General features: G+C 40.0%; 1 protein-coding gene across 1 annotated transcript; it reads right to left on the reverse strand.

Annotated features, from left to right (window-relative positions):
* Positions 1-1935: 1935 nt before the first annotated feature.
* LOC105029305 (cytochrome P450 2J6) lies at positions 1936-7721 on the reverse strand. Its single transcript, XM_029121442.2, has 9 exons — positions 7471-7721; positions 7081-7243; positions 6636-6785; positions 5971-6131; positions 5429-5605; positions 4873-5014; positions 4345-4532; positions 3872-4013; positions 1936-3678 (listed from the first exon to the last, which is right to left on the reverse strand). The coding sequence occupies exons 1-9, from the start codon at positions 7678-7680 to the stop codon at positions 3500-3502; spliced, it is 1512 nt and encodes a 503-aa protein (XP_028977275.2). The 5' UTR covers positions 7681-7721; the 3' UTR covers positions 1936-3499.
* Between the last annotated feature and the right edge of the window lie 4543 nt (positions 7722-12264).

The raw sequence follows: 12264 nt of genomic DNA on the forward strand, positions 1-12264 counted from the left end.
AGTATTTCAAGAAAATAACCATTCAAACGTTGCTTTCATCAATCAATCAATCAATCAATAGTTACCATGTGTTAAAGTATAATAACAAGATATTCAGTTGTATAGACAATGTATAACCTGACTCCACCACCAGGCCGCCACTGTTGAACAGCCATCACTAACTACAGGTAACCTCCCTTACCCAGCAATGAAATCTGTCCTTGAGGATCTGGCCATGGCAGATTAACCTGTGTGGTACAGATGGTATTTTCTCCACACACATGTAATTGTATCTTTGTTTTTGCTGGGACACAAAAACATTGGCATTCTATCTTCCTTAACTGTAATCCCCAAAAAGCAACCTTAACCACACCCCTACTTCTAATACAGATGAAAATGTATACCCTAAACCAACACAAGTACACAAGCAGTTTGAAAAGAGTACTGTGAACTAGCAGCAATATTGGTAGTTGTATTGAAATGATAGATATGGCAAGTCTGGCAATAATATACATAACACTGTAAACTAGTAGCAGATTTTGAAAGAGTAGGATGGGGAGTATGAATATTACAGATACATAAGAGTGTAATAAGCTTATGAATGATACATGGCATGCAATGAATATTCTAATGCCCATTAAATGTACCCGAAAAGACATCAGAGCATCTGTAATGTGTGTGAACAGTATGATCACAGAACAGTGTTGCTGGTTGAGAAGCCTTATGGCCTGACAGAAAATACTGTTTCTGAGTCTGGAAGTGTTTGCCCTAATACTCCGGTAGCGTCTATCAGGCATACTAATAATTGGGCGCATGATGAGGTAATAAATCCCATATATTGATTTCTGAATGACATGATAGACACAGCTTTATATGACCTACACACAGCCTTTGCTGAAAATACTCGTGAACGAATGAGTGACTCAATTTCACTTTGTTTTATGGTTGACGCAGCTTGGCGATCCAAATGAGTTCATAGGAAATAAAATAAATGCATCCAACTTGTATTTATATTAGTTTACATTAGTGCATATCTATTTTCACATTGGGAAATAAACTATGTTATTGGCTTGCCTTTGTGAAAAAAGTAAACAAAACCGGACACCATATCTGGACAGAAACGTCGTTATTCATCTTAATTGGTAGGAATACGCAAGTATGTGGAGAAAAACTGGCTTAAGGCAAATATCATGTTTGCTTATGTAACTATTATAACTTTTCTTTCATTGCATACTACAACCCAGACATTAAACAGATGAGGGCGCCATTTAATCACGCAAACAGTCGGCTCACTTACCTGCCCGTGGAAATCTAACGACCAAACGCAGAACATAGAACATTAAAACCCTTTATGATTTTTTCCAATTGATAGCCTAAATATTGCCGTAAAATGCCCACTCTTGTCACTGGAGTAGATCCCAGAATCAGAGTTATGTAGGACAGATAATGCATAACAAACGTTTGTTTGTGCTTTTTTATTTGTGACGCAACTGACGTAATAAAACGTTGGTAGACTAAATGAAAAAAAAATGTTCGAAGCTGAGTGCTTGCGTGTGTGAAAGTTAATTGTAATTATATTATTATGATTAGAATTCCGTTTCCATTGAGGTTTTCTTTAATAACATTATCTGAAAGCCTTTGAAAATAAATATCAAAAAGCATAAAAACGAAATTATGTAATTACATAAGAATATCCTAGGTCCGAAATACAAAGTAGCACTGTAGCAGTCCATACCAAAAAAGCCAAGTTTACACAAGCCGACCAATTCTCTTTTTGAAAGTGCTCTTTTTGAAAAAATGTGTTTACCAAAGAGCTAAGCTTGAACGCTTCAACTACCTTTCAGTGAGTATTTCAGCCTTACCATATGACATGATTGAGAAAAACTGGGCCGTCGTTCAGCCATTGCCAGATTTTGTCTGCAAAAAAAACCGATCTATTAAAATAATACCTTGCAAAACTGGAAACATGGGGATTTTATTTTGATAGCTTCAGAATGAAGGCAAGTGATTGACAAATAGGTAACCATAGCAAAAAAGGTGGTAAACGTGTCACCCCGCAAATGCTGCACACCCTGCAAGGTCGTATATAGTCCATTCCATAAGTATTTAGACAGTGACACAAGAGTTGTTGTTTTCGACTCTGTACTCCAGCACATTAGATTTAAAATGAAACAACTACTAAGCCATCAAAGTGCAGACTGTCATCAAACACTGGGTGTCCTCCCTGGTGACGCTCTGCCAGGCACGCAGCCATTTTCAGTTTACTGTTTGTCTTGGGGCATTTTTACCTTCAATCTTGTCAACAAGTGAAATGCTCCTTTGGCTTCAGGGCGGGTCATTGAGTTGGCCATTCCAAAACGTTTCACTTTTTGGCCCTGAAAAAAACGTGTTGTTTGCTTTAGCAGTATTTCTGGGGTCATTGTCCTTTTTACACACTTCTACACTTTCCTGTTGATAGCACTCTGGTACATGTAACAGCCGGTCACAGCCGGTGCCATGCCGGTTGTCATGTTTCTATGTTCTCTGTGTTTCTGTTGTAGTTTCTTCATTTCTGTGTTTGGTTTGGAGTCCTTGTGTTTAATGGTTTCACCATTTTAGTCCTGTCACCTGTGACTTATTTGCCCCCTCGTTAAGTCCCAGTTCAAGCTCCTCCTCCCGTAGTGTTTCTTGTCTGTCATTACTTGCTGTAAGTTGTTTCACTTAAGGTCAGTCTGTATTGTTCATCTATCCAATGTTAACCAAACGTTTTCAGTTACTGTACCACAGACAGAATTTTGCTCTGCTTGGAGCACCCCTGAAGTACCCCCTCATGTTAATTTCACTAGTAAGCCTACGGTGTCATGACTGTTTTCAAGTACCCCCGGTGGAGAGGCCATGTACCCTCAGAGGTCCTAGTACCCCTGGTTGGGAACCACTGGTCTATGCCAAGTCTTTTTTAATTGAAGTACAGTTTGTTCCATCACATCTGCACCTGTCTCCTGCAACCTCCATGTTATGGTGCATGTTAATATTTGTCTTTCCACCATGCTGTTTTTTCAGAGAAAATTGCTGTTCTAAATTGTTTATCTAATTTGGATTTCAAATCTAAGTTGACAGCCTGCAATTTAACCCCATTTAAATTGTATGATTTCAAATCCAAACTGCTAAGGAATTGAGTCGAAACAACAACAAAAATTGTGCCGCTGCCCAAATACTTAAGTGAATGCTCTGAACATGTTGAATTCCTTATGGAATGCCTTGAACATGTTGAATTCCTTATGGAATGCCCTGAACATGTTGAATTCCTTATGGAATGCCTTGAACATGTTGAATTCCTTATGGAATGCCTTGAACATGTTGAATTCCTTATGGAATCTTAAAGTTGTCCTTTTGATCTTAATCATAATGTTTCATGCAAAATTCTAAATCATGATCTAAATCATGTAAAACAAGTAATACATAAAAAAACATTCCCTCAGTCATTCATTGTCATGATATCTGTATAGGAGAAACCATTCCATCTCACTGGACCAATGTAATCTCATTGGCGCAGGGTGGCACAGATCTCATAGGAAACAGGTGACAGGGTGACACCAAAGTTGTAGTCCATCGCATGCTTCACACCAGGTGGCATGGAGAACGAGAATCTCTGCATGAAGGAAGTGAAGAAGAGGAAGAGCTCCATCCTGGCCAGGTTTTCCCCCAGGCAGACTCGTTTACCTGGGGGAGAAAGGGCAAGGGGTCGAAAATTCATCACTATATACGATACGATCATGATATGATTGAAGGCAGTGACTTATGCATGTAGGAAATGTACACAAACTTTAAAAAGCCTCATAAATCGCCTTATGAATCCGCAAATAAACAACAGATTAAGCCTTACAGTTCTACAAGAGAACAACCCAATTCTTACCTGCAGAAAAAGGGATAAAACTGGCTCGTTTGTCAAAGTTTCCCTTTTCATTTAGGAAGTGTCCAGGGTTAAAGGTGTAGGGAGTCTTCCACTCGCTCTTGTCAAACATCACAGAGGTCAGATTGGTGATGATGGTGACACCCTGGAGATAGTGTCTAACATTAGCAATTTCTTCTACGGCATTACGGCAGTCCACATTTAGGTAGTACGCCACCAACTTTAGATCAGGATATTTTTTACAAAACACAGTAGCGTGGCAGTTTTTACACTACAAAGTAAGTCTACACACACAAGATCAGTTGCTTTTCTCCAGGTTGATCTCTCAGCTTTTCGTCCAAACCAGAGGTGGTGTGATCGATTTGTTTCCAAGGAATGACTCTAGCATTTAACGGTTATGTCACATTATAGCGTGAACTCATTCAGGACTTAACCATAGTGCCAGAAGTAGCTCAGTTGATTTGTTCAGGGCTTACTTTTGGGATGACGTAGCCCCCCAGCCGGACGTCCTTGCTGGTCATGCGAGGCACGCTTAGAGGCACGATGTTGCCCATCCTCTGTACCTCGTGGATGACGGCTTCGGTGTAGGGCATGCTGGTTCTGTCCGCCATGGTTGGCTGACGAGACCGGCCTACCACTCGGTCAATCTCAGCCTGGACCTTCTCTAGAGGTCAGAGGACAAATGGGAATTCATCACATTGTGCATTGGTGGTTCCAGTAGCGCTTAAGAGGTCCACCCACAATTAATGAGGGATACAATCTTTAATCAGTCAATTAAGTGAGTGTAGCTCACTTGGAAAAGACACCATGCTTGGAATGTGAGGATTGTGGTTTCAATTCCCAGGAAGGGTCAGAAAATGTGTGTACGTCCTGTAATACTATGTTGCTCCAGATAAAATTGTCAGCTAAATGTGCTGACCTCTAACATTTCAGGATCAGTTACAAAGCTGATAAATCCTATAATGGCCATGAACCACAGGGATAGACTTGATCCATGTGCCCACCTTGGATCTCAGGGTATTTGGACATATAGAGGAAGCCCCAGCGAAGCGTGGTGGATGTGGTCTCAGATCCAGCAACAAACAGGTCCAGGGTACAAATAGCCAAGTTCTCCTCATCAAATGTACTGGATACATTGTCCTTAGTCTGGGGGGTCCACAGTGAACACATTAGATTATACATTATGGATTTTGATGGGTTTATGGCGGCATTGTCAGATTGCATTACATCAAGGTAGTCTTTAATCACCATCTTCACCAGTCAGCTCTAGTAAAACCCAATAATGGTGGGGTTGGTGTCATAGACTAATCATGAGATAGAACTGGTTAGCAAGTCACAAACAAAGCTACATTTGACCTACCAACAGTAAATGATCCCCACTGTAAATGGAAGAATAAACAGTGTGCGATGTGTTATCGCTTTGGATCCAGAGATTAGGCTAGCTTCACCTTATGTCAATACATTCCAAAGTTATTGAGAAATATTATTGTATTCAAACAGTATCTTGTCACGATGTATAGATTGTTATACTGCAGTTTATTATTCTAGATTTCGGATCACCTTCTCAATCTCACTCAGGTAGCAGTCAATATAATCCTTAGGGTCAGAGGGGTTCCAGTTCTTCCTGTGTTCCTTGAACTCTGTCCTCAGGAAGGCCTTCACTTCATTCCAGATGTTCTGCACTGACTGGTGTGGGCCTGGGAGTCGCCTCATTATCACAGGGAATGAGTTGTACAGCTACAGTACACCAATTCAGTCGGACAGAGGAAAGAAAAGCAGTTACACACATTATGGTATCTATGGATGAAATAAGCTGTACAGCTACTCAAGACAATGTAGCACATGTCAGCCATTAGGACATTGTCGATCTACAAGTGTTTCACTACTTTCTTTCCACGTGTCATTAGTCAAAGCTGCCATGTAGCCAATGTAGCTTACAGACTAATACTGTGACCTACAATTTACTTACAAGTGTGATACTGTAACATTCAGAAATGATTCATATAGCAAAGTTAAGTTCAGCTTATAGACTGTTTTAATGTGTGAATGCTGCAGTGTTATACCTGTGCAAATACATGCAAAAAGTAGCTATTTCGAGGTACCTGTGCCCAAATGGAACCTTGAATCTGCAGGGCCTGGTCAAACATGCTCATTACTTTTTGGAACCTGGCATTGCTGTACTCAAAACGGTGTCCAAAGACCAGAGAGCAGATTATGTTGGAGACAGCGTTGTTGATTATCAGGTGAGGATTGAAGGGCTTACCTTACAGGAGTTGAGATTACAGAGAAATATCAAAAACATTCATCCATTATCATGCGTTCTCTTGTGTTTCTGATAATGTTCTGAGGGTGTATAAGAATTTGGATATTAGTTGATTTACTCAATCATAATATTATTACAATCCTCACTAATGAACCAAGGTACAATGTCCACCAAGCACACTGAGCACAATGCATAGGGAGACAGTATGATGTTCAACAACTGTCGTACTTGTGAGGTGAATCCATCATTAAATTCAGCTTGGAACTCAGCAAATATGGTGCTTTTTTTATATCCAGGAGTTGACCCTTATATTCAGCAGTTGACCCTTATATTCAGCAGTTGACCCTTATATTCAGCAGTTGACCCTTATATTCAGCAGTTGACCCTTATATTCAGCAGTTGACCCTTATATTCAGCAGTTTACCCTTATATTCAGCAGTTGACCCTTATATTCAGCAGTTGACCCTTATATTCAGCAGTTGACCCTTATATTCAGCAGTTTACCCTTATATTCAGCAATATACGTTGACAAATATTTAAACTCGTCCAGTATGGCAGATTCCAGGGACTTCTTGCCGACTCCAAAATATTTCAGAGTTGAAAGGGCAAATTGCCTCTGCTGCTTCCATCGATGACCATTCGAAGATATAACACCTAGTGGCGATTTAAATAGAGCAGGTTACACTTTATTAGGCAATGCTGTAAAACAATTACACAGTTGTCCCCATGAACCCTTAGACAGAGATCTAAAAACAGATGAAATGCTAATTAGATGTCTAATTATTAAGTAGAGCACCAACTCAAAATCATCCCTGCAAATCTACTTATTGAATAATGGTAAATAAAGATGATTCTGAATAACATTACATAGACAGAGGGGACCTGATCCTACATTGGCGCTTGATGCCTAGCTTTCTCAGCTTGAGAATAAAGCCTTATAGCGTCTTACCCAAATTGAGGTTTACGTCCTCGAGGATAGGTTGTATGGGTCTGTCGGCCATGCTTGCTCCCTGGGCCACCAGGGCTTCCTTTATGGTCTGGTAACCATTCAACACAACCATCCATGTCTGACCCATCCTCAGACTGTACACATCCCCGTACTTCTCAGAAAGCTGGAAGGATGAAAACATGAACATGAATAATTATAAGAAGAACCATTCAGGACAGGACACATTTTTCAAACGTTAAGGGATTATTTCACAAACATAGATGAAGCCTGGTCTAGGACCATCAAGCTAGAACTCCAAAATGTTGAACTCAATTGAGCTTGACTTTTTATTCCAGGAAACCTGGAATATTTTTCATTTTTTTAAACTACAACTTTTCTGAGAAAGCTTACCTGAGTACAATTTTCGTGGAGCTTTTTGAAGTCAACAGTGAACAAGTTCCCTATGAAAGGCAAAGCCCTGGGTCCAGGGGGGAAGTTAGCAGGCTGGATGTTCTTAGCATAATCAGTTAACAGCAAGAAGACAGCAGAGAAGAAGAGAAACACTTGGATGTCCGTCCACTGCCATCCCCAGAACTCAGACACAAAAGAGAAAAAGGCCATTTGTACTGTACCAGCAAAAGTGCTTGTCTATATGCCTTCACAGTTTGTTTGTGTAGCCTGTCAAATGCTGTTTCTCAGACCCTCCCATTATTTGAATACAGGCAGTAAAGGGCCAATCAAATTCTCACCTTAGTCTGGACTTATGGTCTTGCAAATTTCACCTTGTGCACACTGATATCAACTGTGCTGCTCTCATCACAGCCATACACTTTTTTTGTTATCATATCCATTTCTTCTAGGGTGAAGGAATACAATCTGTGACAGTGGGACTGCAGATATTACAGACTCAGATTCCATTTTGAACTTCACCCAACACTGTAAACCCAACTGAGTCTGCTTGTGTAGTCTTGGATGATCCTCTCCGACCTGATTGACGGTGGCTTGTGTGGTAGCTGATAGAGGGCGTGTTTCAAAGAACATTAATGATTTGCCTGAACATTTTAAAGGAACAACTCACATGCTGATACGAGGCTGTGAGAAAGGAGGGCCACAATTTCCACTCTGTGCAATGACAGACTAGTCCTACAGGAAGTGTTTGGTTGCATTCATTGCGATTTTTGTTTCATACATGGTGTGGAATAACTTTCTTTAATGAATAAAATATGTATTAACATATTTTATTTGTGTGTTGTTTGTTCACTCTGGTTCCCTTTTCTCTAATATTAGGTCTTGGCTAAAGATCCAATAAGGTTCAATTCAGTACAAAAATGCAAGAAATCGAGGGTGCTGTCTAGTGGTCTAGACAGATTGAAGTAATCTTCTTGCTTTACCCATAGTTCCCTGTGTGTTTGTGCTAGAAGTTTTGCTTTATGAAACGCACAAACCTTTCTATCAACTGTAGGGTAAACTGAGCACCAGTCGGTTAAAGAGGATCTGAGTGGTTATTTGCACTAAATCAAATAATTCCTTAAAAATGTACAGTTAATAAAAATAAAATATGGCCACATGTCGATCTACAAAAAGAAGGAATTAATGTTTTTTGGGTATCCAAAATATGCAATGCAATACCTAATTCAAAAGATTTTTGCCCATCTTTTGGAAAACTTTGTAGAATCTGCTTTTATGCATAATAGCACTAAAGGCACTTTCATTGTAATTGCTGTGCCCTAGAAAATGGACCTAGATCGCGAGTACAAGCGGCCGAAATGGGTTTTCTCAGAAGGGTGGCTGGCTTCTCCCTTAGGGATAGGGTGAGAAGCTCGGCCATCCGTGAGGAACTCGGAGTAAAGCCCCTGCTCCTTTGCATCAAAAGGAGCCAGTTGAGGTGGTTCGGGCATCTGGTAAGGATGCCCCCAGGACGTCTCCCTAGGGAGGTGTTCCAGGCACGTCCAGCTGGGAGGAGACCTGGGGGTAGGCCCAGAACTAGGTGGAGAGATTATATTTCAACACTGGCCTGGGAACGCCTCGGGATCCCCCAGGCAGAGCTGGCAAATGTGGCTTGGAAAAGGGAAGTTTGGGTTCCCCTGCTGGAGCTGCTGCCCCCGCGACCCGATACCGGATAAGCGGATGAAGATGAGATGAGATTATTTTTTTGTTAATTTCTAGAACTTGATTAAAGTCCACCTGTCCTATTTCAATATATTGGCAATTAATTAATTGTGTAGAGTTGACAACAGTTGAAAAAATAGACTGTATAATTAGTATATTACAGAAGTAGGGAAGTTGTCAAAATGTATGATATAGGTTTTTCCTGAAAAAACACTCAAACATTGGATGGGAGAATTGCTTTAGCTACATTTGGTAGATCAGTAGCACTACTAATTGTTTATGTACTGTACAGGTGCAACTCAAAATATTTGACTATCGTGGAAAAGTAAATGTTTTCCCGTAATTCAAATCACAATGTGACACCTTCATATAGTCTAGATTCATTACACATAAATTGAAATATTTTAAGCTTTTTTTTTTTTTATCTTGATGATTACGGCTTACAGCTCAAGGGAATCGAAATTCAGTACCTCAGAATATTAGAATAAAAAATGTACAATGCAGAAATGTTGACCTGAGAAGAGCTCTAATCAGCTGATTAACTCCCTGAGTCTTCAATCTCTAATTCTGGTTCAGTACACACAACCACAATCATAGGGAAGACTGCTGACTTGACAGACTTGACAAGAGGAGGGTAAGCCACAGAAGGTCATTGCTGAAAGGACTGGCTGTTCACAGAGTGCTGTATCAAAGCACATTCATTTGAAAGTTGACTGGAAGGGAAAAGTTCAGTAGGAAAAGGTGCACAAGTAACAGGGATGATCACAGCCTTGGGAGGATTGTCAAGCAAAGACGATTCAAGAACTTGGGGGAGCTTCACAAGGAGTGGACTGAGGCTGGAGTCAGTGCCTCAAGAGCCACCAAGCACAGACGTGTCCAGGAAATGGGCTACAAGTGTTGCATTCCTAGTGTCAAGCCACTCCTGAACCAGAGACAATGTCAGAAGCGTCTGACCTGGGCGAAGGAGAAAATGTTAGAACACTTCATGCTTCCATCTGCTGCCAAACTTTATGGATATGCTGATTTCCTTTTCCAGAAGGACTTGGCACCTGTTCACAGTGCCAAAATGACTGGTAACTGGTTTGCTGCCCATGGTATTACTCGCCTGACCTGAACCCCAAAAAGGAAAAAGGAAGAGGAAAAATCGGATACATCAGACCCAACAACACAGAAGGCCATTATCAAAGCAACCTGGGCTTCCATAACACCTCAGCAGTGCCACAGGCTGATTGCCTCCATGCCACACTTTGATGCAGTAATTTGTGCAAAATTAGATCCTCTCAGGTCGACATTTCTGTATTGTAAATGTTTTATTATTATGTTTTGAGATACTGGATTTTTGATTTCCATGAGCTGTAAGTCATAATCATCACGATTGAAACAAAAAATGCTTGAAATGTTTAACTTTATGTGTAATGAATCTAGAATACATGAAGGGTGTAACTTTTTGATTTAAATTGCAGAAGAAAATAATATTTTCCACGGTATTCAAATTTTTGAAATGCACCTGTATATTGTTACAATGTTTGCTATATCTTCTTACCTTTCTTTAATTTCTGTCCTCCAGGTGGCACACCAAGCCTTCCATAACGTCCCTCCAGCTCTGCACTGCATACAGATGGTCCAGTCCGACATAACATATAACATTAAGACCTTGTTATTAAGGATTCCTCAATAGATCGACGCTGCTACGGCAAAAACCTGTTTATGTGAATAAATTGCAAATTGATTGTTGAGTCTGTGTTTTGACGCTTAAATATCGTAGGATAACTGTAATCGTGGTTATCGTGCTCTCACGTCATCCTTGCAGTTGTGCACCCTTGATAAAGATGAGCAAAAGTGTAAAAAAAAAAATAGTTAAAAAAGAAAAGTTATGAGGAATTTTATAATTTCCCAAAATGTGGAGTGTGTTGTTTTATGATTTAAGGGAATAAACCTCAATCAAATGATAGATTTAGGTCTACAATTAGAAGTGTCAATTATTGGCACACTTTTGAATAATTACACCGATTTCCAAGCATGGTTTAGGATATTTTTAACTGTAATTAAAACATAGGCACATGTGATTGCACGTCATATGTCTCTAACCTCAAGGTCTCGTTAAATGTTGCAAAACTTCAACTAATTCTCAGTAGCTACATACAGTCATAGACATTTACTACACAACCACGCAGATCATATTCCAGGTTGAATGCCAAGTTCTACATAGCTAATTAGCTAGATATAAGGGTGAAACTTACAGAATTGCTAAAACATTTTTACTGCTTACAATTGATACATTTATCACTCGTACATATCATTAACAATACTTCGTATGCATTCAATAATTTATAACTGGCCTGTAATGAAAACAATAGCACATGCCATAACCGCACGTGACATCTAAATGTTGCGACACCTGCTCATTGAATCCAAGAACCTCTACTGGGGTGACCAGACGTCCCGGTTTGCGCAAGCTGTTTCAAGCTGAGTGTCCCGGGTCTCGATAAATATCTGTAAAAAACTAAAATGTCCCGGTTTCCGACATTCACTACCAAATTGTTGAAATAAAGAAGTTCCGTAAAATTTTGAAACTTTTGAAAAAGGTGTGCATTGTTCCTCGCCCTTTCATGATCAAGAATATGCACCTTATATACTCATGTCATATCTACTGTTGGAGCTATTGAAATGAAGAAGTTCCGTCAAATTTTGAAACTTCAGATTTTGAAAAATGAAAAGGTGTGCATTGTTTCTCACCCTCCCCTGATTAAGAAAACATACTTTTCATAGGTATTGTATACGTTTTGCAAGAGCTATTCAAACTTTAAGTTTGAAGAAGATGGCTGCATTCGTATACAATTTGAACGCTCCCACAACCAGCACCTGCCCTGAGATCGCTTTTCAGTTTCGGCTCCGATACACAGCGGTTAGTTCTCCGTGGCTCGTTAACTTCATGCTCGGTCAAAATATAGGTAAATAAGGGCTGTGCAACATTGTATACACTTTTGTAATCACAATGAGACCAATATTGGATTACATGAACACTTGGTTAAAGAGCTAGGCTATTGAGATTTGAAGAGCCCAATGTGTGTCTAATGTCCAACCAAAAACTAACTT

The sequence above is a fragment of the Esox lucius genome, chromosome 8 (genome assembly GCF_011004845.1).
Source record: "Esox lucius isolate fEsoLuc1 chromosome 8, fEsoLuc1.pri, whole genome shotgun sequence".
NCBI classification, from domain to species: domain Eukaryota; kingdom Metazoa; phylum Chordata; class Actinopteri; order Esociformes; family Esocidae; genus Esox; species Esox lucius.